Source organism: Curcuma longa, chromosome 13, assembly GCF_044706935.1.
Source record: "Curcuma longa cultivar G26 ecotype Majalengka, Jawa Barat chromosome 13, ITB_CL_G26_1.1, whole genome shotgun sequence".
NCBI lineage: Eukaryota > Viridiplantae > Streptophyta > Magnoliopsida > Zingiberales > Zingiberaceae > Curcuma > Curcuma longa.
Window position 1 is genome coordinate 5,115,849 of NC_133873.1, and position 26,877 is coordinate 5,142,725.

General features: G+C 36.3%; 1 protein-coding gene across 2 annotated transcripts; it reads left to right on the plus strand.

Annotated features, from left to right (window-relative positions):
- Positions 1 to 375: 375 nt before the first annotated feature.
- On the plus strand, positions 376 to 25,197 carry LOC141843872 (E3 ubiquitin-protein ligase UPL1-like). Of its 2 annotated transcripts, none has more exons than XM_074731888.1 (16): positions 376 to 674; positions 6,150 to 6,245; positions 6,324 to 6,530; positions 6,776 to 14,635; positions 14,705 to 15,019; positions 18,702 to 18,900; positions 18,981 to 19,267; positions 19,348 to 19,637; positions 20,288 to 21,377; positions 21,467 to 21,613; positions 21,688 to 21,768; positions 22,758 to 22,983; positions 23,054 to 23,193; positions 23,551 to 23,657; positions 23,825 to 23,977; positions 24,773 to 25,197. In XM_074731888.1, the coding sequence occupies exons 1-15, from the start codon at positions 642 to 644 to the stop codon at positions 23,925 to 23,927; spliced, it is 11,181 nt and encodes a 3,726-aa protein (XP_074587989.1). In that variant the 5' UTR covers positions 376 to 641; the 3' UTR covers positions 23,928 to 23,977; positions 24,773 to 25,197. The 2 variants fall into 2 exon arrangements, with proteins under 2 accessions (XP_074587989.1, XP_074587990.1); XM_074731889.1 differs by having other exon boundaries at positions 6,779 to 14,635.
- Positions 25,198 to 26,877: the final 1,680 nt, after the last annotated feature.

Below are 26,877 nucleotides of genomic sequence, written 5' to 3' on the forward strand. Positions count from 1 at the left end.
TTCTAAACCCTTTTTATTTTATATATATTTTAAAATAATATGTTTTTAAATTTTTCAACAAAAATTTATAATAGTAGTTTTTAAAAAGTTATAACATAATTTATATTACTTTACTCTCTATTATTTTTAAAAATTTTATAATTGATATAAAAGTTGTAACTAAAACTATGCTTATGTTTCTTAAATTTTGATTTGTTTGATTTTTTTTTCCTTGATAAATCAATAAAATAAGAGCGTGCATTTCTCTATTTTTTTTATTAACCCTTTGTTTTTTCCCCTAAAGCCCATAGGAATATATAAATACGCCATTCGGACCCTTCGGTTCTCCTTTCTTCACCTCCCTCTCTCGCTCGCGTCTCCTCCCCTCTCTCCTTATTCCGCTGGGATCGCGCCGTGGGCGACTGAAACCCTAACACTCTCGACGTTCTCCTCTTCTACTAGATTCCTTTCTCGGATCGCCTCTGCTCCCGCATCACCGCACTCATCATCCGATCGCCTTCTCCGTTGGCTTTGATCTGAATTGCGTGCTCTCCACGCGGCTCCGCTGTCGTCGGGTGCTCTAGTGAGGCGGATTTATACTCATTACAGAGTTTTGACGGGCTTCTGTTGGTCCCTTTGGTTCTGGCGATGCGAATTTGGAGATGAAGTTTAATAAGAGAAGGGTTTGCGAGACGGTACATGAGATGTTTGATCACTTTGATATTCTTCTTCTTTCCTACTTGAGATCCCGACTTTTCTGGTTAAATTTGTAAACTTTATGTATTTTGATATTCTATTTCTTTGGAAAGGCGCGACCTATTGTGCTTCCCGGTCGTGTTAGCTGTTGGAGTCCTTAGTTGGCTGGATAACGAGGCAATGCTGTTCATATATCCTAGATACAGCAAACCTTTTCTCTTTCGATTATATAGAGAAGAACAATAAGTGTTTACAATTTTTTTATATAGAAACTATTCTTGAGAAGTTTTTAGTTTGATTTGCTACCTTTTCCTGTGTCACATTCGTATATCTTTAGTTCACTTCTCATGATTAACATACCATTGATCTTTGTACACATTCATTTTTTATTTGATTATCTAGATTAATTGAATCACTGTTCTTTTCTCTGTTATCTTCTATTGAAAACTCAAGTCCTCCGGTTAGCATTTTTTTTAATTGGGATATTATTATTTGGTATGTCCTAAAAATGCTTAGTATTCCCTAACATGTTGCATTATTTTGAAGTCTCTGTTGGTCATATTAAGTTTGAGAAGAAAATGAAATAGCACAAAATATCATGTTCTTGCTAGTTCACCAAATAGTTTCATTTATGGTTTCAGTGATACTCTTTGGTTTTATTGCAACTAATCTTGAACTCCCTATGCCAAATCGTTTTACTGTCTTTTAAAATGATAAAAGAGCATAAGACCTGGTTGATTTTTTTGCCATTAGAGAGAGAGAGAGAGAGAGAGAGAGAGAGAGAGAGCATCTAAAATCATCATCTGCTGGAGTCCAATATTTATGCTTCTTGGTCTCTGAGTCTGTTTTAGGAAAAGTTTTGATCATCTACTTATGCAGCTGGCATTTATATTCTTCTAGTCATGATTAATTCCTTTTGTGTGTGAGAGAGTACTTTGCCACATCAGATCATTTTGGTGGACTGACGTCCTATATCTATGTGTGTGTGAGAGAGAACTTAGACATCTGTTATCATTTTCTGAACTGGTGTCCAATATTTGGGCTTCTTGGTATCTGAGTCTGTTTTTGCATTTGAATTCCTCTGTTCATACTTCAATTCTTTTGTAATTAGAGAGAGAAATAGAGAGTGGTTATTATTATTTGGAGTGGAGTTGGATATTTATACTTTAGGATATCTGAATCCGTTCTAGGAAAGGTTTTGGTCATGTATTCATACAACTTGCATTTCAATTCTTCTACTTGTACTCTGATTTTTTTTTTTTTGTAATTGGAGAAGTGATGATTGAGATTGTACTTACATTTCTATTTCTATAGATTGCTAAAATTTTCTTAAGATTTATAATCTTAAGCATTATATTACTTGGTACAATTTACTTATATATGTAGAATCTTTCTTTGTGTCAAACGCATGGTTTGAAATCTTTTACTATACTAGACTATATGCATGGATTGAAATCTTCTACCACACCAGACTGCATGGTTGGAATTTAGCATTTTAGTAAATTATAGGAAGATTGACATCAGTTCTCTCTTATGGTATGCCGACAAGTATTATGTTATTCCGATGTGTAACACCTCTTGACATGCTATGACATGGATCAAGATTAATTCAAATAATGTTTGTTATTTTTTTATACTTTATTTCTCTAAAATTCTAATTCAATTAACTATTTCTGTAGGTTTGGATTTATAATGAAATAAGTTAAGTGGATGAAGAGTATATGAATATAAGTTACATGAATTACATTGAAGTAAAAAATGAATATGTAGTTGTTTTCCTTGTTCTTCTTCATCTACTTCCTCCCTCCACCTCCAATTCGTTGTTAACAAAGTGCATCAACATCAATGTATATTGTATAATTTTGGTCAAGATAGAAACTCTGACATAATTCAAGCTTTCAAACCTTGGTCGTATAGAATTCAAGCAAGAAGCATATTGTACTTTTTGACTGTTAGTGTGGCATTTGACATTTGAAAGTACTTTTTGACTGTTAGTGTGGCATTTGACATTTGAAAGCTAAGTTACCTCCTACATCGTATAGAATTTTCATTTAGCAGTTAGGACTTATATGTGGACTCTTAATCTACACCTTCATACCCATGTCCGACACTAGCAATGCAAAGAGTGGACATTCAATTTCCCTACTGATCATGTGAATAAAGTTTTAGAAACAACTATGTTGCATATCTTTTTGGATACTTGCATCCAAGTAACATAGGCATTTAAATGCAAACTTATTGGTGGTAGTTCTTGTTGGATGAAGTCACTAGCCAAAAAAACACTCAATGGCATGCCTTATGTTAGGAAAGCATCTGTGTAAGACTAAAATTTAAAATTGATTGTTGGATATCATGGTGTAGAATCACAATAGTTAAAGCAATCTCATCATCATCATTGAAGAAATATATATTTATCAAGTATATGACAAAATAATTGTTCTATCTTCTTTTTTAGCTATAATTTCAATGAGAATTACACAACTATATTATCACATGTCGTTCGACTTCTATATCCTGCTTATCCTTTTGTTTCAACTCATATGGATGCTATCTTTCTATCTACAACAACTAACCAAGTTTTTATTTTACTAAGTGGGGTTAACTATATGAATCTTATTAAGTGGGGTTAACTATATGAATCTTACTAAGTGGAGTTAACTATATGGATCCTTTTATGCAATTTGACTCAATCCCTATTATATCATTATTTATATTTAAATTAATTTTATCTTATTTTATCGTTGCTAACTAAATCTTCTTTGATCTCTCTTTCTCGATTAATGTGTGTATTTGTCATGGTCTCACATCGCCTAACTAGGGCTTTTATTGGTCACCTAAGTACATGTCTAAACTATCTCATATGCATCTCTCTAGAAGTTTTCCCTCAATAAGTGCAATCTCGAAGCCGATTTTTTTAATATTCTCATTTCTTATCTTTTCCATCTTCATTTCTGATTTTATTTTTGCAACTATTATTTTTTGCTCGTGCACTCAATTCATAGTCTAACATTCAGCTCTATATAACATAATATGTCTAATCATCATTTTGTAAAACTTCTTTTTAAGGTTTAAAGGTATCTTACGATCATAAAGAACACTTGATACCCTCCATTTCAACCATACTACTTCTATTTATGTAAAACATCTCTGTTAACTCCATCCTTTGGCAAAAACAAACATGATAACTTGTTGTCTCGTATTTTAACAATTATCTTCCTACCCTCTTGTTTACTTGGGAGGGCCGAAATAAAAAATTGAGGTAAATTTTCCATGGTGGAAAGTTTTTCACTATTTGTTTCGTGAGCAGGGATGGATTTTTATCCTTTTATTTGTTTACCTATTGTCAAATAATGGACTAACAGATTTAACAATTCATTTGTGGACTATTTTTTGCATATTTTTTTTATCCATCCAAATTGGATGGAATGAACTTTCTTTCCTTCCTTGTGTCGAATCACTCCTAATGGTGTTGACCTCGTGGCTGCGAGCGACCTCACTCATGGTCGCGAGCGACTCTGCGATTGTGGGCAGCCTCGCTCGCCCTCGTGAGTAAGCTACCCATTTGCTTGCCGCCTCCCAAGCAACTGAGTTTGCTTGCGGTCATGGGCGAGCTTGCTCGCAGCCATAAGCAAACTCGTGATTGCAGGTGGTTTTGCACTCTCCCGCAGTCGGCCTTACTCATAGCCATGAGGTTACGCAAGAGTAGTTCATTTTTTTTCTTTCCCTCTCTTTTCCTTCTTCTTTTTCTTCTTTATTATTTTCCTTTTCTATTCTTTTTCCCTAAGGAATTTTTTCTACCTTTGATTCCTTTCCTTCCTCAATCCATATCTCGGAGTAAACAAAGCATATGTGTACTACTACTAAATTTGAGCTTAGCATTTACTCCATGTGTCTTATAGACCAAAATAATGTCATCTGCAAACAATATGCACCATGGTAACACGGTTTAGATATGTCCAGTAAATTCATGTAAAAAGATATAAACTTAGAGTTGATCCTTGATGTAATCCCAGTTTTATAGGAAACACATAATCTACGTGGAGTCTTCACTCTTGTTATTACATCCTTATACAAATCTTTAATTATTTAAATACGCTACGCTAACACATTTCTTTCTCAGAATTATTTTCTTAGGATTATGTCATAAACCTTTTCTAGGTTAATAAATACCATGTGGAAATCTTACTTCTTTTCTCGATACTTTTCAATCATTTGTTTAAGAAGATGTAGAGCTTATATCGTCGACTTTTCAAGCCTGAGTTCAAATTTATTTTTGGTCATCTTGGTATTCTTAATCTTTTTTCTATTACTCTTTTTGAAGGTTTCATGGTATGATTTGTTAGTTTAATGCTCTTATAATTTGTACAATTTTGTTCGTCTCCTTTGTTTTTATAATAGGGGACTAAAATACTTACCCGCCACTCACCAAACATTTCTTCAGTTTCAATATAATAACTTTGCAAGCTATTCAATACCTTGTTTCGCAAGCACTCATATTTCTATTGGAATATCATTTAGTCCAAGATTTTTTTTTTCATTTTGCATTTCATTTAACGTTTGTTCTACTTCTGAGATTTGAATTTTCTACTCAAAATGTAAATTTGATACTACCTATTTAAATTTCCCAAGCTAAGTTGATCACCTAAACCTTCATTAAAAAGTGGATGAAAATCCCTCTTCCATCGCTTTTTTATTTTCTCATTCTGCACTAGTATCTTATTGGATTCATCTTTAATGCATTTTATTTGATAAGATCCATTGTTTTTCTCACTTGCTTTAGTTATTCTATCGATATCTTTTTCTCCTTTTTTGTATCAAGCTATCAATACAAGCATTTGAAAGTTTCATTCTTGGTTTTATTTACTACTTTCTTGGTCTCTTTCTTGGTTATTGTATTCTTTTTTTCTCTTTGTTTTTATAAGTGTGCAGAAATTTATAAGTTGTTTGTTTTTCCATCATTTTGTCTATACTTTCTCATTTCAACATCAAGTTTTTTTATTTGGTGGTGCCCATCCTCTCTTGACCCACTGAGTAAGCTCTTGCTTAACATTTTCAAATTTGATATCATTTTATCCCATGTCGTATTTGAGCGGTCTTCTAATACTTATGCTCATACCTTCTCTATATAGATACTTTACTTCCCATTCTTTAACTTTCACTGCTTGATCTGAGGAACCATGCACGTTTTCATTCTACTAATACTATGTTTGAGGCATGTATCTAACACCACTAACTATGTTGGGTGGTTAAGTTTCCTTTAGAGATGACCTTGCAATCTTTACAAAATTTTCTATCCCTCTTCTTGATCATAAAAAAATCAATTTGTGACTCATTATTCCCACTTTGGAATATAATCAGGTGTTCTGATGCGTATGTGCCCCATACTCGTGTTTCATATTACTGTCCTGATTAATAGTTGGTTACTGCCTTACATTTGTTTGTTGTTAACACACTTTCTATTGCTGCTGGTACAGCCTCCAAGGATAACACTTTTCATTAACAAAGTCACTTCTACTGCTTCTGAGAACATAGCAGAAACATTAAAAGACTTTGTATGGGAGTTTGATAAGGTTTGTCTTGCACTTTTTCAATGTTTTCTAAATTCATATTCTATTTTGCTAATATCTTTCTATATTAACTTTCTGCAGGGAGATTTTCATCACTGGATTGATCTGTTTAATCATTTTGACTCATTTTTTGATAAATACACAAAGCCAAGAAAAGATTTGCAGATTGAAGATAATTTTCTTAATGCGGATCCATTATTTCCCAAGGATGCAGTTCTTCAGATTCTTCATGTTATGAGAGTTATCTTGGAGAATTGTACAAACAAGTACTTCTATAGTTCATTTGAAGTATGTGTTTATTTATTGATGTTTTCTACAATAACGACTAGTTCTTTGCTACAATTATGCTTTATACCTTGATCATGTAAAATTGATTCCTTGAACAGGAATTCTTGTCTTATTGCATCACATGCATGATTTTTGCACTCTTTTTTTTTTTTTTTTATAAATGTTACAGAAGCATCTATCCCTTCTAATTTTCTTGCATAATATGCACTGATTTCTTATTCTTTTCTATTTTACAAATGGTGCAGCAGCATCTATCCCTTCTCCTAGCTTCAACTGATGCTGATGTTGTTGAAGCAAGCCTTCAAACACTGACCGCGTTCTTGAAAAAAACAGTAGGGAAGTGCTCCATTCGAGATGCCTCTTTGAGATCTAAATTGTTTGCTCTTTCACAAGGTTGGGGAGGGAAGGAAGATGGGCTTGGATTAATTGCTTGCTCTTTGCCAGATACATGTGATCCAGTAGCTTGTGATGTTGGTTCTACACTTCACTTTGAGTTCTATTTAACTGATGAGTCATCAAATGTATCTTGTAGTACAGAAGATGTGAAACAGGGGTGGCAAGTCATTCATCTTCCAAGCATCAACAGTAACAATGAGGATGATCTCCAAATTATGCAGAAGTTAGTGAGGAACTACAGTATACCTCTGAAGTTACGCTTTTCACTATTGACACGATTGAGATTTGCCAAGGCCTTTTGTTCTTTAACAGCTCGACATCAGTTCATTCGAGTTCGCTTGTATGCCTTCATTCTTCTTGTTCAATCAAGCAACAATGCTGATGATTTGACGACATTTTTTAATAACGCACCAGAGTTTATCAGTGAGTTGTTATCTTTATTAAGTTATGAAGATGGAATTCCTGAAAAAATTCGAATTTTGGCTATTCTATCATTGGTTGCTCTCCACCATGATCGAACTTACCAACCTATGGTTCTGTCTTCTGTATCTGCTGGTGGTCATTGTGGGACCCTTTCCAGTCTTATGCAAAAAGCTGTAGATTCGATTATTAATGGCTCCATGAGATTTTCTATTCTTTTTGCTGAAGCACTGCTTGCTCTTGTCTCTTTATTGGTTTCTTCGACTCCAGGTTCTTTAGCTCTGCAAGAAGCAGGATTTATACCCAGTATTTTACCCCTTTTCAAGGATACTAACACCCAACACTTGCATCTTGTTAGTATGGCAGTTCGTGTAATTGAAGGTTTCTTGGATTTTCATAATCCCTCTTTAGCATTATTCAGAGATTTAGGGGGCTTAGATGATGCCATTGCACGTCTTAAAATTGAAGTTTCACAAGTTGAAGGCGGAACAAATGGCACTGGAGAGAGAGTATTGAATGATAGCAAGGGCAAACAAATCATAAGTAGTCTGTCTCAATTAGATAAGCAACCTTTTTCTTCAGAAACTATTATTACGCATGACAGGAGGTCACTCATTAAAGCTTTACTTCGTACAATTTCACTTGCAACCTATGTTCCTGTAAACTCTGCTCGTGTTGGTGGATCTGAAGAGAACATCTTACCAACATGTTTGTCCATAATTTTCAAGAGAGCTAAAGAATTTGGTGGCGGGATATTTTCACTTGCTGCAAATGTTATGAATGATCTTATACACAAAGATCCAACATGCTTTTCTATCCTTGCTGCAGCTGGTGCACCTGGTGCTTTTATTGATGCTATTGACATTGGTGTACCTTACTCTAGCGAAGCTGTAAGTTGTATTCCCCAGTGCTTAGATGCGTTGTGTTTGAATAATAGTGGTCTTCAAATGGTCAAAGAACGTAATGCACTTAAGTGCCTTACAAAGATCTTCACTTCTACATCATATTTGAGAGCACTGAATGAACAATCGTTGGAACTCTTGTCTAATGGGTTGGATGAATTGATGCGCCATTCATCAGTGCTGCGTGCTTCTGGTGTTGATGTGCTCATTGATATTCTTAATACAATTTTAAGGACTGGATCTTCAGAATTTTTCTCAGAATCACAGAGCTCTTCAAAGCACATTCCAATGGAAATTGACCTAGAAGAAAACATGCCTAGTTCCCTTGGCAAAGGAGATGTATCTGAATCTGAGAATGCATATCAAATGAATGAATCATCTACTGGGTCATTTCTTCGGGAGTATATTTCCAATGCTGCTCGTCTTCTTGAACCTGTACTTCAGAATGCTAACACCATCAATGCTTTTATTGAAAAAAAGGGCATTGAATCCCTTCTTAAATTGTTAACAATGCAAATTGTGCCTATTTCTATTGCTGTCTCTCAGACCATATCAAATGCCTTTAAAAAATGTTCAGCTCAAAATTCTTCTTCTTTGGCTATGGCTGTCTTTTCATTTATGAGGGAACATCTTAAACTGACCAATGAACTGTTGAGTTCGGTATCCGAAACCAAGCTTGTGGAAATCGAAAATCTAAAGCAGAAAGAAGTTTTGAAGTGTCTTTCTTGCCTTGTGGGGCTTTTTACTCTTTCTGCTCTTCTTTTGAAGGGATCACCAAATATGATATCAGAGTTGGGATCTGCAGATGCTGATATCTTTAAAAAGCTTGCCATGACTTACAAGGAAATTGTTTGGCAGATATCTTTATGTAGTGGCTCATCTGATGTTAAAGGTGTTCCTATTCAGGAGGATGGTAATATAGACACTTCAGTGACCGAAATTGCTGGAAGGGATATGGATGATGATGGAAACGTTGTACAAGTCTCTCGTTATTCCAACTCCTTGTCAATTAGGGCCAATTTAGCAGCTCGTAGGCGTTGGAGAACTGCATATGTTCTAGCATCCATCCATCATTCTTCTGGATCTATTCACCGTTATAATCGTCATTCACTTTTACGTGGACGTGGTGACAGGATTCCTAGGCAGCTAGACCTGCCACTGTCAGATTCAAAGGGGTCTTCTAGCACATTAGAAAATTCCCATATGCAACAGGTCAGAAGCGTTGAAGTTCTTGTACTTGAACTTCTGAGAAAACTTAGCATCGGAATACGTTCTTTCCTTGCTGTCATTGTGAAAGGATTATCTGCTCATCGGAGGGATTCAAGTTCTGTAGATGCTACGAATCTTGTGGCAACTGTTGCAAAGTTTTTTCATGATGCTCTTTGTTATCCAGGACATACCACACTTGGCCATGAATTAACATTATCAGTAAAATGTCATTATCTTGGAAAAGTTGTGGAAGACATGGCTGCTATAACTGTGGATAGGCGCCGCACATGTAATTCTGCACTAGTGAACAGCTTTTATGTTAATGGTACATTCAAAGAGCTTCTAACTACATTTGTGGCCACAAGCCAGCTGCTGTGGGCAATGCCTTTCACAGTTCCAGCTTCAAGGCTAGGTCAGGAGAACACTATTGTTGAGAAAGCATCTCATAGATCATGGCTACTGGATACATTGCAAACATACTGCTGCTTACTTGAATATTATGTCAATTCATCTTTGTTGTTATCCTCGGATGCATCTTCTGATACGCAGCTTCTTGTTCAGCCTGCCGCAGCTGGTTTGTCAATTGGTCTTTTTCCTGTGCCTAAGGATCCTCAGTTGTTTGTTCGTATACTGCAATCACAAGTATTAGATGTGATACTTCCTATATGGAACCACCCTCAGTTCCCAAATTGCAGCCCATCATTTATTACCTCTGTGAACTCTGTGCTGACTTACATATACTTGGGGGTTGGAGATCTGAAGCATGGTCGCAGTGATGCCACAGGAGGTACTAAGGGAATATTTACTAGTCCACTTGATGAATCAACTATTTCCACTATAGTTGAGATGGGTTTTACTCGAACTCGTGCTGAGGAAGCTTTGAGGAATGTGGGTGCAAATAGTGTTGAAATGGCGACTGATTGGCTATTCAGTCACCCTGAGGACTATGTTCAGGAGGATGTGCAGTTGGCACAGGCACTTGCTCTCTCACTGGGGAACACATTTGAACCATCTAAAGAAGACAGCAATGCCATGTCAATAAATGCCTATGTTGAGACTATGCGGGAGGCTCCTCCTGTTGATGATATTCTTGCTGTGTCAGTCAAGTTGTTTAAATGGACTGATGACTTGGTCTTTTCCTTAACGGATCTATTTCTGGCACTCTGTCACAGAAAGAATGGGGAAGATTGTCCGATGGTGGTTCGCTTTCTTATTCAGCAGCTTAAGCTTTGTCCCTCAGATTTTTCAAAGGATACAACTGCACTTTGTTCACTTTCTCATATATTGGCATTGCTACTTCACGAGGAAAGTAGTACTAAGGAGGCAGCTGCAGCAAGTGGTCTCATTTCCTTTGCATTAGATGTGTTATCCAACATTAAATATGGGCATGAGTCTAAATATGAGGCTTCTTCAACAAAAACTGCTACTTCTTTGCTGCTTATAATTGATAGTTTGGTCCAATTGAAACCCAAATTTATCTCTGGAATGGCTGTTGGGGCTGGTAAATCTTCATCTAATTTATGTGGAGCAGAAATTACATTAGCAAATTTACCACCGATTACTGACAATAGCGCAGCAGTAGATGGTCATGAGAAAGAATCTATTGATGTTTTTGAAAGAATATTTGGAAAGTCTACTGGTTTTCTCACTGTTGAGGAAAGTCAAAAAGCATTGTCTATCACCTGTGAATTCATTAAACAGCATGTTCCAGAAATTCTTATGCGAGCTGTCCTACAGTTATCTGTACGGTTGACTAAAACACATACATTGGCAAACCAGTTTCTTGAAAGTGGAGGTTTGGCTGCACTTCTTAATCTTCCAAAATCCTGTTCCTTTCCTGGATTTGACAGTTTGGTGTCTGTTATTGTCCGACATCTCATTGAAGACCCGCAGACTCTTCAAACTGCAATGGAATTGGAGATGAGACAGAGTCTGACAGGTCATGCTGGTCGTTTTTCCCCTCGATTGTTTTTAACATCCATGGCATCTTTACTTACCCGAGATCCTGCTGTTTTTATGAGAGCTGCAGCTGCAGTTTGCCAAATAGAGTCATCAGGTGGAAGAACAAATATTGTCCTGAAGAAGGAAAAAGAAAAAGATAAGGACAAACTGAGAGTTTCTGGTACTGATACTGGACTTGTCTCCACAGAGTCTATTCGGATGCCTGACAATAAGCTGCAGGATATACCAGGCAAATGTTCTAGGAATCATAAGAGGCTTCCCGCAAACATTTCTAAAGTTATTGATCAACTTTTGGAAATTGTTTTAAGCCATCCATTACCAGAGAAGTCAGAAGAAGTTGCTAGGTCCTCCAGTCCTGTGCAAACAGATAAGCATGCAGTACAAGAGAAAGGCAAATCAAAAGTTGGTGAAAACGTAGGAATGGAAGAAAATCTACCTGAAAGATCTGCATGGCTTTCTAAGATGACATTTGTGCTGAAGTTGTTGACTGATATTCTTCTCATGTATACTCATGCTGCTGGAGTAATATTAAAACGTGATGTAGAGACAGGCCAATTGCAAGGTTGTTGTGGTCAATTGGGTGGTTCAAGTCATAGTGCATTACTGCATCATATATTGCATCATCTACTTCCACTAGCTTCTGAAAAATCATCTGGAGCCTCAGATGAACTGAATGATAAACTGTCTGAAAAAGCATCATGTTTCTTAGTAGTGCTTTGTGGTAGATCTACTGAGGGCCGCAGGCGACTTATTATTGAAATATTAAAAACATTTTCATCATTTATTAATGAAGAGGAAGATTCCTCTAAATCATTTTTGATTCCTGACAAAATGATCCTGACTTTTGTGGAGTTGATAAATTCCATCTTATCTAGAAATTCTTCTAGCAATGTACCTGGCCCTGGATTTTCACCTGATATTGTAAAAGCCATGATAGATGGAGGAACAGTTCGTTACCTTTCTTGCATGCTTCAGGTGATTGATCTGGATCATCCAAATGCTCCGAAGGTTGTAAATTTGATTGTCAAGTGTTTGGAAAATCTCACAAGGGCTGCCAATACTGATCAAGTTCTGAAGTTGGATGGACATACTAAGAAATTATCAACATTGGCACTGGGAGCTGGTGATCAGAGTAATGCAGCAACTGATAATGTTCACCATGACCAAAATGGAAATTATGATGACATGAATGCCAATCGAAGTGCTGCTCTGTTTCCAAATGAATCTTCTCATAGCGAGAGGAGTCATGATGTTCAAGATGTATCTATTGTGCAAAATACTAGAGCAAATCTAGAGAATCAAACGATTAATCCACCTGCTAATGATGAGCTTGTATTCATGCATGAGGAGATGGATGAAGGTGGTGTAACACCTAATACAAATGACGTTGGATTGACTTATCAGGTTGCTGACCAGAATATTGATGACACGGGTGATGAAGATGATGAGAATGTTGGTGAAGACATTGAGGATGATGAGGAGGATGATGATCAAGATGAAGAAGAGGATGTAGCAGAGGAAGGTGCTGCCATGTCTTTAGCAGATACTGATGTGGAAGATCATGATGATAATGATAACCTCATGGATGATGAGTTTAACAGGGAAGATGACCACTTTCCTGATAATCCCCTTATAGAAGTTAGGCGGAGGGAAGGTTTGACAGGTTTAAATCATATGCGTCTTCTTAGAGCACCTGCTGATTCAAATGCTCTCATTGACATTGCTGAGGATTATTTTGAGGGTTTTGATTCTGATGATTTATATCACCTTCATCGCCCATTTAGTATAGGACACAACCGTCAAAGTAGTAGCAGGGCTTCTGAGATTTCTAGGCTTGATGCGTCTGCATTTCAACACCCTCTACTTGTGAGACCACCAGGTTCTGGGGACCTGTTTACCTCATCATGGTCTACAAATGGAAGCTCATCAAGAAATTTAACCTCATCCTTTGCAGGTCTTGGTTCATCCCATCTCAACATATTTGGTACTACACTGCCATCTGAGCATGCTTCTGTACCTCCTATTTTTGATGACCATTTGGATGGTGATGCCCACTCACATTTAATTAATTTTTCACATGGAATGAACTCTGGCCATGTTTCTGGAAGAAGGGGGCTTGGCGATAGCCGTTGGACTGATGATGGCCAGCCTCAAGTAGGGAGTCATGCTTCTGCAATTGCTCAAGCAGTAGAAGTCCAATTTCTGACTCACATGTGTGCGACAATGTCTGTCATTAACCCTCAAACTAAAGAAAAATCTGTGGATGAAAACTCAGCTAATCAACAATTACCAACACTGCTTGTTAATGCCCAAGCATATGAAGCAATTGAACTTACTGCTGAACCAATCAACAACCAATTTCAAGTTCCGAGGAGTACTTCAGTTAATCAACATCTGAATTTTCCTCTTGAAGGTTGTTCTTGTCCTCCAAGTTTGTCAGATGAAACAGTGGCTGTTCAGCAGGCTGCCACTACGGAGGATAGGCATCAAGGGGCATCTGAAATGAGGAAGCAAACTCCTGATAACCTGAATGCCACAGATAATACTCAAATTAATCTTGAAGTTGAATCTATCCCTAGAATTGCAAGGATGGATACTATACCTGAAGTTGATTCCTCTTCCTTGCCAATTATGAATAGCCAGATTCGAATTGACACTGAAATACTTGATAATCTTCATGGTACAGAAGTATACAATGAAGGTGGTATCCCTATCTCTGGCATGCAAGAATCTATTAATGATCATGCTGGTTCTTCTCCTGGAAGTACTGAAGCTCATATGAACTCTGTCAATACAGTTCAGAATCAGAACATTGATCTATTGCCAAACAGAGATGAGTTATCTGTTCCTCAAATCATACAAGTTACTGAACAAACTAATCAGGCTGATCAACTAGATAGCAATGAGGCTTTCGGTGCCAATGCAATTGATCCTACATTTCTTGAGGCACTTCCAGAGGATCTACGTGCTGAAGTTCTAGCTTCACAGCAAGATACAAGGCCCACACAAGCTAACCAAGCTACAAATTATGATCCACCACCTACTGAAGAAATAGATCCTGAATTTTTAGCTGCTCTTCCCCCAGATATCCAAGCCGAAGTTTTGGCTCAACAACGAGCACAACAAAACTTACAACTTGAGCAAGCTGAGGGGCTACCAGTTGAAATGGACAATGCATCCATTATAGCTACTTTCCCTCCTGAACTGCGCGAAGAGGTGTTGTTTTATGACTTATAATTTGTGTTCCACAACAGAATTCCTTATTCTCTACTTTTTTCTATCCAGGTACTTTTGACCTCTCCTGAAGCAGTTTTGTCCAGGCTACCTCCAGCTTTGGTTGCCGAGGCACAAATGCTCAGAGACAGACGAAACAATCGGTATCACTACCGAAACACCCTCTTTGGAGGCAACCATAGGCATGATGGCAGGAGAATAACAGTTAATAGGCAAACAGTAGTGGATAGAGGAGTGGGTGTAACAATTGACCGAAGGATTCTATCTGCAAACCCAAGCACTTCAAAGAGCAAAGAAATTGAAGGGCTGCCTCTTGTTGATGAAAGTGCTCTAAAGGCTCTTATTCGTCTATTGAGATTAGCTCAGGTACTTCTCTTCCTCTTCATTAAAATACATTTTGTAGTTAAAGATGATGCCTGACAATGAACTTAATGGTGATACTGATATTTTGATTTCGCTATGCATGGTTGGACCACTGAATGACTAAAATTTGAATATGTATATCCTCCTGCACATTTAATGGTGGTTAGACCATTCGGAATTTCCATCATCTCAAACCTCATCAGGCATTTCTACTATAGGGTGAAATCATTGTGTTTCTATGTGTAATGGTGATTGATATTTTGATTTCTGTATATATGGTAGGTGCACTTAATGTCTGAAATTTAAATATGTTATATCATTCCTAATATTTAAATAAGTTATATCATCCTTAATGAGTAAATTTCATCCTGCACGTTTGATGGTGGTTTTGGAACTTTCATGATCTCACAACCTTAATGGACATTTTTATTATAGGATGAAATCAGTGTGCGACATTCAATGCGATGCTAACCAAGGTTTTTAAGTATAATTTCAAGCTAGAGTTTTCAATGCTTGGACAGACTAATACTATTTTGATGTCATGTTGACATATTGATACGTGGTGCTGATGGCCGGTGGTTGAAGGCTACTTACATAGAGGAGTTTGGTTCATGTGAGGAGTATTGGATTGTGTCTCAACATAGCACATGGAAGAACATGAAATTGAAGAAACAGTTAGACCAATCAAAATCCTAGTTAATCAGCAAATTTGTGGACTTTGATGAAATGAAGAAGAGAAAGGAGGAGGTCATGCCTCGACATAGCCCATGGAAGAAGACGAAGCTAGAGGAGTTGAACAAATCAAAACCCGAATGCGTTGGTGGATTAACTTGAACGAAAATGAAACCGCAGGTTTAAAATTGACGTGAGCTAATGGTCGAAATGAAATAACCTGACACAATGGCAAATTGGTGTACTTTTAGTAAATCTCAACCGTGGATGGATTAGAATTTTATTCTGCTTTGGTTAGCATGGCGATGCTTTTGTTCCTCTAACCAATCAACACATGCGGTAGGCTTGATATGAAAGTCAGACTTTGGCAACACTTTGTGATAAGGGTGATGATTTTGAAAGCTTTCATAGGGCCTTAAGATGACCACAAATCCATGCGAGGTTGACAATGATTCCATGCAAGATCTGCAAGGCTTCTAGGAGATGGTAATGAATTTTGTGAGGCTTCTGCAAGGTCTCAAGACAACAACTTCATTTATGGTTGGTGAGGTCTTAAGACAGGGATGGCTTTGCTTATGGTTTGTGAGTTCCCCAGATTGTTAGTGGTTGTTTCTTCCTCCTTTGGTATTTACTTTTCTCCGTTTTCATAAGCACCTACAGCCCAGAGCATCAACTATTCTCATATTGGAAAAAATAGTTTCTGATCCTGGAAAATATCTACACAATATGTTCAGATTAGAGATTCACAAATTGCAAGCACATAGATTTTTTAGTGCAGATTATACACATCAAAATCTACATAGTTTGTAGCACAGCAAAAACTGTTGGGATGTGAAGGTTTGGCTAGATCAGGTGAATAAACAACAGACTTAAATTTTGTGATTCACCCACAAAAACAACAATAACACAAATGATTAGTGTAAAAAATATAGGTAATGGAAATGAAAGATAAACAGTATGCAGGACTGTAATACAATAATTATACGTGTTTTAGAAACTCTGCTTCTACTCTACTACCTATGACGTGCTCAATGTGTCATCCTGGAATAGATCCACCATTACCGCCTCTTCACAAAAGCTAACTTTGGTAAGCCTCTATAAATGAGAATACACCAAAACTCAGCCAATGAGATTTCATAAGCTATCACAAGGTTAATCATTAATGGAATTTCACTCGCAATAAACCTCACCTCTCCTCTTAATAATGAAATCAAAGGAAAGGAGAGAGGAAAATACCAAGAGCTTGATGGAGATGACACCTTCAACCTAATCTAAGCTCTTAGATCCTTTTTTGAGTACTTGATCAGTAGGAGCATTGGAGAAAATGATTAAAATGATAAGGTTATGCTCCTCTCCCTTTATTCATTTGTCAACCCCACCTTTGCAGCTTGTTAAGGGAGAGGTTTTGGGTGGTCACTCTTAGAAGGCTCAAATGAAAGCGAAATGGGGGAGGGTGATTGATTTGGCCAAGCATGGACCAAAGGGTGGCATCAATTGAAAGTATGGGGTAGGATTGTTTTGGTGATTTGCAATTGTGGTCAGGTTAACATGTCGAGATTTAATGGAGATTCTTTGGCTAGCTGGTGGTATCTGAGTCACAACTCACTTAAAATTGGAATCTTGTGATGGTAATGAGAACTTTGTAATATTATTAGTACTAAATATCTATGATCTTATGCATTTCAAGAAATCTTTTGCTCCCATGACTTGTATGTTTTTTTTTATCATGAAACTTGAACGACTTTTAGATATAGCTAGCATTTCTTAACTTGAAAATTGTTGAACAAGCCTCTAAATGAGATGAACTTTATAATTGTGACATTCTTTTCTAGCAATCCTTATATTCCTAGATGTACTTTTTTACACATTATTCGGCAATACTTGTTTTATCTATTTGTGGCATTTGTATAATTATTCTGTATTTTAATCTTAATTTTTATCTATTGTCTACGCTTGCTCTAGTGCAAAAAATGACTAGAAGGATGATGCAACTGGAAAAAAGATTATGATTTTTTCGTTGAGTTTATCCATTCTTGTACCAAACAATTAGATAATAGTTTTCTAATATTAGAGGAATATAACACATTTAGATTTTTTAATATATCTTTAAAATAAAACTTAATAGATCTGTGGTTCAATCAGTTAACTTAGACTTGTTCAACCCATGGGCTTGATCAGGCCAATATTCTTGTTGATATGCAACTCAACCAATGGACCTGATGGTCTGACCACAAATAGTGACACAGCTTGTCCAAGTTGATTTCTAGTTTGGAACCTTTGTGTTTCAAGGGGTTGAAGAAGACTCTTTTATTAAGACCACATTTTCTACCCATCACCACCTATTGTGTCTTGGTCTTGCAAATCACTTTGCCCTTGAAATTCAGTAGAAGCCTCTCAGATAGATGAATGATAGCAGCAGAAGCCGAAGAGGTGTGCAGAACAAGATTAAGACGTGTCTCATGTCTTAGATGCATTCCATGGGTAGATTTGTGGGTGGAATGCGATGTTTTGTCTGAGCTGATCACCATGGACCAACGTTTTGAACCATGATGCTAAACTTTGTCATTCTGGTTTATACTTGGAATATGGACAATCAACTTATGGAGAATTTTTTATTCTGGTATTTTATAGTAAACATGATTGTCACTCTATACTGTTTTCAATCTTATGATAAACTCAGACTGATATTTGCTCCTTTAAGATTGAGTAGGAAGGCAACTAGCATTGAGATCTGCTGGATCAATGGAATTGTTTTGGCTTTCCATTTTCAATGTTTTCCTTGTTTTGATTACTGAGTTAGGAGGTATATTTGGGGTTGCCTGAAAGTGAGTCATCTCTAGAATAAATTTTTTCTTTTTTTTGAAAGAAAAAGAAAAGGAATAATAGCAGTGGCTAAAATTTCAATGGTAAGTTGGTAGTAATTACATATCTAATTGCTACTTGCTTATTTTGGCTAAATTTTAGATACATGTATATGTAACTGATTATGTTATTTTTTTTTACTACCTGTCAGCCCCTCAGCAAAGGCCTTCTTCAAAGACTACTGCTGAACTTATGTGCACATAGTGTCACCTGCAGTATTCTGGTTGGCCTGCTAGTTGATATGGTAAGGCTTGAAGCTGAAGGGTCTGCACAATCAATTTGTTCAGCTTCCCAACGGCTTTATGGATGTCGGTGGGATGTCGTTTATGGTCAACCACAACACATTGATGGTACTGTCTTCTGATTTACATTGCTATCTACTGTTGCTTTTGTGTTCTTTATTAAGTATAGTCTTCCTTTTTCACGTAAGGTCTTCCGCCTTTAGTGTCACGCCGGCTTCTTGAAATTCTTACATATCTGGCTAAAAATCATGTGCATTTTGCAAGCACACTTTTCTACTTTGATCCTTCAACTGTGGGACCTGCTTCAATTGAGTATTCATCAAATCAATGGGAGAAAGGTAAAGAGAAGACTCTTGAAACAAATGCACCCCTTGATATCATGCGAACTTCAGCCAGTGGGGTTGTACCTTTAATATTACTTCTGAAGCTTTTGGACAGACCTTTATTTTTGCGCAGCAATGCACATCTTGAGCAGGTACATACATGCTTAAGTTAGAGTGTCAAATTTCCATTGAAGCTGTACCTGAATGTATTGCTCATTAATTTTTGTTTCAGGTCATGTGCTTGCTCCAAGTAGTGGTAAGCAACACTGTCTCAGAAATTGATTGTGAACCATGCTTCGGACAAGGTGTGGGATTTTCTGAAACACAGTTGGCATCTGGAACTACTGATGACATAAGTGAAAATTTGAGTCCCAAACAAAGGCCTAATTTGGAGAAGAACCAAAAGTCAAGTGATGATGTGCCATCTTCGAGTTTAAAAAATACTGTTAATCGACACGAAATTTTCTTGCAGCTTCCAAAATCTGACTTGTTCAATTTGTGTCGCATTCTTGCACATGAAGGGTGATTATCTTCTTCTATAACTGTTTTACTTATTTGGGACTAAATGTGTAATGCATAAGGACCAAGTCATTGCCTGAGAAATCTGTTGCTTTTTTCCGTCTTTTTTACCAAAAACCATAGCAACTCTGCTCAAGTTCCTGCAAGCTTTGTTCTAAGAGCTGTAGTTTCATTGGTTTTACTGTGTCTAGATACGCTTGTATTCTTATTCACATGATTTCTTCTTTTTGTATTACACAAGGAACTTCTAGATGATAGATCAATCATTGTTTGAAATATTGTACCATGCCAGATAAAACGGTTGAAACATGTTTCAGTAAATTACCAAAACTCAATACCACTTCCTCTTCTTCTTCTTCTTCTTTTTTCAAATTTCAACTCACACCATGCATCGGAACATACTGAAACAGTATTGAAGACCAAAACTCCCATATGGCTTGAGATTTTGAACCTTGAGATCAATATTGTTATTGCATTTTGCATTATCTGATTTATTCTCAATTTCCACCTATACTGCACACCAATATAGCTCTATTTTTGTAATTTCTTATTAAATTTTCTTCAATATCCTTAATACTTTTTTTTTGCATTACTAGCCTCTTCTATTGTTTTTATGAACAATTATCTGATTAAAAATTATTTATATGAACCAGACTTTCAGAAAAAGTATATTCTCTTACTGCTGAGGTGGTGAAGAAACTGGCATCAGTTGCTACTCCACACCGTAATTTTTTTGCAAATGAGTTGGCTGATTTAGTTCATCGCTTGAGTTCTTCTGCTATTGCTGAGCTCTCGACTATGAGGAATTCAAATGTTTTGGAACATGGTGGTGTTTCAGTGGCGGGAACCTCAATCTTGCGTGTGTTACAAGTACTCAGTAAACTTGCTTCAATTGATTCAAGTAAAGACGTAAATGTTGATGAGGAACAATCCATACTGTGGAATCTTAATTCATTACTTGATCCACTATGGCATGCACTGAGTGATTGCATAAGTGCCACAGAAATACAGATAGGACAGACAGCATCCTTCTTGTCATCTTTACATGATGTAGGAGAAATTGGTGGTCCTTTTGCTCCTACTGCACCTCTTCCTCCTGCTGCACAGAATCTATTGCCATATATAGAAGCTTTTTTCCTCTTGTGTGAAAAGCTTCAAAGTAATCAGATTATTGGTCAGCCAGATAACAATGTGACTGCACAAGAAGTCAAAGAGTTTTATGGGAGTTCATTATCACCTATTCACAAGTGTACTGCACCAAGTACCATGACATTTGCTAAGGTTGTGGAAAAACATCGTCGCCTTCTTAACATCTTTATTAGACAGCACCCTAGTTTGCTTGAAAAGTCACTTTCACTGATGTTAAAAGTTCCAAGACTTATTGATTTTGATAACAAAAGGGCATACTTTCGCTCGCACATCCGACAACAACATGATCAGCACTTTGCTGCTCCTTTGAGGATAAGTATTCGTCGAGCCTATATTTTAGAGGATTCTTATAATCAGTTACGTTTGCGCTCCAGTCAGGACTTGAAGGGACGTTTAACAGTGCAATTTCAAGGCGAGGAAGGAATTGATGCTGGTGGCTTGACTAGGGAATGGTATCAGTTGCTTTCAAGGGTCATTTTTGATAAAGGAGCTTTACTTTTTACTACAGTTGGCAATAATTCAACTTTCCAGCCCAACTCTAATTCAGTATACCAAACAGAACATCTTTCTTATTTCAAATTTGTTGGTCGTTTGGTATTGTCTTTTAGCCCCTCGCTTAACTTTTGAACTTTTTGTTGGCATTTTTAAGATTATGTATCATTCATCTTATTGTGTCTATGCAGGTCGCTAAAGCTTTGTTTGATGGTCAGCTGTTAGATGTGTACTTCACCCGGTCCTTTTACAAACACATTCTTGGTGTAAAAGTGACTTATCATGACATAGAAGCTGTGGATCCTGACTATTATAAGAACTTAAAATGGATGCTAGAGGTATGTTTTGTATTTCTATCTTTTCCATTTGCTAATGTTTATCTAGAAGCTGCATTTCCTACTGTTTTGGACAGAATGATGTCAGTGACATTCCAGATTTAACATTTAGCAAGGATGCTGATGAAGAAAAACACATCCTTTATGAGAAGAATCAGGTAACAGATTGAGCATTAAATTCCAGCTTTGGTACGTTCTTGAGATTGCATGGCGAATCCTTGTTTTCCTAATTTTTGATAAAATATGGTTTGGGTTAAGTTTATAATACATCCAGATGAGTATACATTCTTTAACCCATTGCACTTGGAAATGATTGAAGGAATCATAAAGCAATAGAAAACAAGAGGAAAAAAAGTTCAAAGCATCAAAGGCATTTTCTCTTAAAATCTGGTTTTTAAGCTTTTATTGGTACTTCTCTCCAAAGTGAGGCCAAAAGTGGACATTAACATGAGGATGGAGGGATACAAACTTAGGTCAAAGGATTGAAATCTCGAGCCATTTCGCTCGATACTGGCGAAATTTGTTGTTTTGCCAGCGGACCGACACCGACACCAGCGGTTCCGGCCGGGACATTGTCTGGAGGCGTCACTCGAGTCCCACGACGCCTCTAGCCGTGCGTGCCTCGGTCATTCGAGTTGTTCGTGCCCTGGTCGCAGGGAAACAATAGATCGGATTTTTTTTTTAGATTTTAATAATAACTTAGGTTAATAATTTTAATCAACTCCTAGCTATAGTTAGGATAATTTAAACAGACTTAATTAAAACCTCATAAAATTATCCTATTATTATTTTTTAAAATTATTTTTTAATTTTAAATATTTAGATTAAATTTTTTATTTTTAGTTAATATATTTTAAAAATATTGAAATTATACTGACACGGCATGATACGGTACCGAAACTGTATCGTTCCAGTCCGGGACCGAAACCTCAGCACGGCTCAATATTTTAAATCTTACTTAAGTCCTGTTAAATGTATATTAATAGTCAAATTTCTTCTTCAGTATCTGTGCAACTAGGGTAACTGAAACCATACTCAGATATTGCTGGCCTTAGCTATGGAAGAAAAGGAAATTAAATAATGTATAAATATACATATACTTAATTAACTAAACTTTTGGTTTTTCTGGTAACTACTTTTGTTGAAGGTCACTGACTATGAGCTTATTCCCGGAGGGAGGAATATCAGAGTAACTGAGGAGACAAAGCATGAATATGTGGATCTTGTGGCTGAACACATTTTGACAACAGCTATTCGTCCTCAGATCAATTCTTTTCTAGAAGGCTTCAATGAATTAGTGCCTAAGGAACTTATTTCAATATTCAATGACAAGGAACTTGAGCTTCTTCTAAGTGGACTTCCAGAGATTGACCGTAAGTTTGTTTCTTGTTTAATTAAAAGTCAGAGTACTGTACTTCCTTTAATTCATCTTGCATCATGCAGTTGATGATCTTCAAGCCAACGCAGAGTATACTGGATATTCGGCTGCTTCTACTGTAATTCAGTGGTTCTGGGAAGTTGTTAAATCATTTAACAAGGAGGATATGGCGAGATTACTACAATTTGTTACTGGAACATCAAAGGTATATGATGGCAGTTTTATGTATTTTTTTCTTGACTTTTCTTGATCTTTTGACAGGAGATACTACTGACACTATAACTAGTTACTAATGCAGGCAAAGAGAACCTAATTACACTGAAAAACAAACCATCACATAGAAGTTGAAAATGAATGGTGCATGATTATGCAGCATTGTTGAATAAATGCAGCATAATAAAAAAAGATTTAGCAAGCATGCATCTCTTGTTGATTTTCAGTACACTTACACAATAGTATAGTAGCATTTTGTTCCTAACAAGCAATTAACGCCTTGCTTGCCTGGTGGGTTGAATAGTAAAGTTTGGTTGATGGGATTTATAATCTTTTGGATGTAATTCAGGTTCCCCTGGAGGGGTTTAAAGCATTACAGGGTATATCTGGTCCCCAGCGGTTTCAGATTCACAAAGCATATGGTGCTCCTGAAAGGTTGCCCTCTGCACATACCTGGTAATGCCTTGCCACCAATTGTAAAATTCTTTCAGGGGTATAATTATGTTCTACTTTAGGTGTTTTCCATTCCCTCCATTCAATTATATTTTCTTGCATATGATGCTTTCATGTTTCTCTTTACATAAATCCTAACCAAACATTAATAACTTTCAATCAATGTGCAGTTTTAACCAACTAGATCTACCAGAATACTCTTCTAGGGAACAATTAGAAGAAAGGTTGCTGCTTGCTATCCATGAAGCTAGTGAAGGCTTTGGTTTTGGTTAGACCTTGTGGCAGTTGGTAACATATGACTATTTTCTCTCTGCCATGTACAGGTCAGTTGCTTTCTTTAATCTCTCAAATATATTGTTAGCCTTAATTTTTAGGATGACTAGCTTATTTTGTACCAAAAATTAACTAACCGATCTTTCAATTTTATAGGATTTCTCACGACCTGCCTAGATGGGAGTATTGACTCACTAAGACTCAACCATTGGCTTAAAAGTTCTACTAGATAACCTCTCACCCTAACTTATAAAGCATTTCATTAGCAACAAGTCACCATATGGAACTAATATCACAATTTCCACTTAAGTCCCTGTCAAGGCCCAGAAGTATGATGCATAACTGAGGATCATTCTTAATCAAACAGCATGGGAAGCCTAATGGTGACTCTATCAATTCCAACATCAAACCATGCTTAGTTGGGAGAATTGACTCATTAACATGTCAGGTCACCATTAGCCCAAAATGCTTAAATTCAATACAATAATAACTCATCTATCTTTGTTTATAAATCCCCTTTATTATCCCACTATCTCACACTCACTCTACGAGGCTAAAGTAGGGTGTCACAGGATTAGATTCACAGTGAAATAGGGATAATCCACATTCCCTAAAGAATTAAACTAAATTTCTTATTCTCCTTACAGTGCATATCTTTTAACTTTTGGCATTTCGAATCTTAAGTTAATGCTCATGAAATCTTTTAACTTTTAACTATTTTCTTTAACCAGTGAGGAAACTATTTTTTTAACTACCAAAGGTTGCTGTATTAAAGTGTATATAACCTTAGTGTTTGAGCAATCGTACAATGACTGAACCATGAAACACTCTAATGATTGATGCAGATTCCAAAGGCAGAGTTTGCTGGGCTATATTTAGGAGCAGCAGGGCTGAACATTGGGAAAATGCTCGATCAGACACCATAAGATTCCAGTAAATTGAAGCAGCCTGCAGTCTGGATCATGCTATTGGAGCTTGACCTGGAATGGGATCTTCCACCTTGCCTGATGCATCTATCTGTTAACAATCGAAAGCACCTTCTGTCTTGTTTGCCTATGGTTAACATATGTTAGGCTCTCTTGAAGTGTACCTTTTCAAATGTAAGTAGCAGCTGCAATCTGGTAATCAATTAGCCTCTACAATTTTGCCCATTGATTGTATACTGGCTCTTTCTACCCCCCTTTTGAAATTTCTTTTGCTTCGCGTGTAAATATTGGACTACAATTTGCTTTCATAGAGATGATCAAATCTATGCTTTCAGTTCCTTAAAGGTAAAGGGGCATCATGACAGAAACATTGAGAATAATGGTCTATGTTGCAAGTAGAATTTCTGGAGCTGAAAAATGAGTCTCAGTAAAGCAAAAATGACAGTGGCAAGTCCTGCGGCAAGTGATTCTGCCCTCTTTGCTTCCCTCTTCCTATGTCCAGTGAACTTGGTAAGTGTCATAGATCGAATGATCAAAGAAATTTTCTGTGTTTTATCCTTGAGGTTCTGGCTGTCTATTGAGTTTGATTAGTTCAAATGTAAAATTCTTTGAGTTTTCAAGCTTACAATGAGGGTCTATATTCAATTTATTTTTGCATAAATCATCATGATGTTATTAACTATGGGAAAACAGAACAAGGAAAGACCAGTTTAACAGGAAAAGAACAAACAAATAACGAAATTATTGATTAGAATTATATCTGAATATGCAACAGGAAATGATTCAGGCAAGGAGAAACACAATAATATATATACTGCAAGAACTGAAGAGCCTTTTTTTCTTATTATTGAAAAAAATATATTAAAAGAATGTTTCATCATAATTTTTCTTTCTAAATTATCCATCTGTTGGACGGTTAAAAGGTTAAGCTTGTGGAGATTACAACTTCAAATTTTATGTTGTACTAACAACAAAGGTTTATTAGATTGCATTTGACTTCTATACATGAAATTTGTAGCTCAAAGGAATTTATAAACATTTCATCAGACATTATACCTAATCATTGTTATGCAAATCTAATTGATTTGCTCTCATCTTTAGTAATTCAGTTCTTTAATTTCTCTTCTTGAAGAGTTGGTTGATACTTTTTTTGTTTTTTTGATAATCAGAGTTGGTTGTTACTTGCCTGTAGATAGATTGACATCTTGATCGATTGCAGCCTTTTTGTTATTAATCTGAACTACACATACTACAAATTAATGAATGACATGCATTGTTGAGATGAATCTGGTCATTCAATCATGGATGCATGAACATGGTAAAAGTTTAAAAGTTATTCACATAATGTAAATGAACCTTGTCATGCTTGAGATTGAATTGGTTCAATCATTATTACACTTATAGAAAGGTGGAATAGTTATTCATTTAAAAATTTAAGGTAAATAGGTCAATTTATATTGAATTATATTATTAAAATAATATAAATATTATTGGGACATGGTAATAATAGTCATTAAAGAATTTTTGCTAATGATTAATTGCAATTAATTATGATAGAAAATGTGTGGTAATAGCTATTATGGGTCGTTAATCCACTAATTATGGTTACAAGTTGCCATTTACTGTGGTTAGATAGCTGTAGATGATCCCATGTTCTCTCTTTCTTAGACTTATCTTATTTTTCTTCTTCCTTTATTTATTGTTACCGTGGTAGCGTTTAGATACAAAATTTACTTCGTCATAAGCGACCTATGCTTAATTGTTTTAGTGGTTAAGAGTCGTATACCTGTAAACATTTTGTGCTTGATTGCTAGAGTGGTTTAAGCGTTGTATCCTGAAAAAAATCAATCGTTCATTCAAATTTCAAAACACCAAAAGAGTTTGTGCTGATTTAATTTTATTATGTTTTTAATTTTTTGTTATATTTTTAATTTTATATCTTTCACTGATAATGGTCGGATAATTAATCCACTAATTATGGTTACAAAGGGTATAGAATTCAATTCCTCATAAACAATCTATGC

Excerpts from the sequence above, each read along its gene's own strand:
- LOC141843872 (XM_074731888.1), top strand. The coding sequence starts at position 642 with ATGAAGTTTAATAAGAGAAGGGTTTGCGAGACG. Across the intron at positions 18,901-18,980 it reads TCAACCACAACACATTGATG|GTCTTCCGCCTTTAGTGTCA; the intron begins GTACTGTCTTCT and ends TTTTCACGTAAG. Across the intron at positions 23,658-23,824 it reads TTGCCCTCTGCACATACCTG|TTTTAACCAACTAGATCTAC; the intron begins GTAATGCCTTGC and ends ATCAATGTGCAG.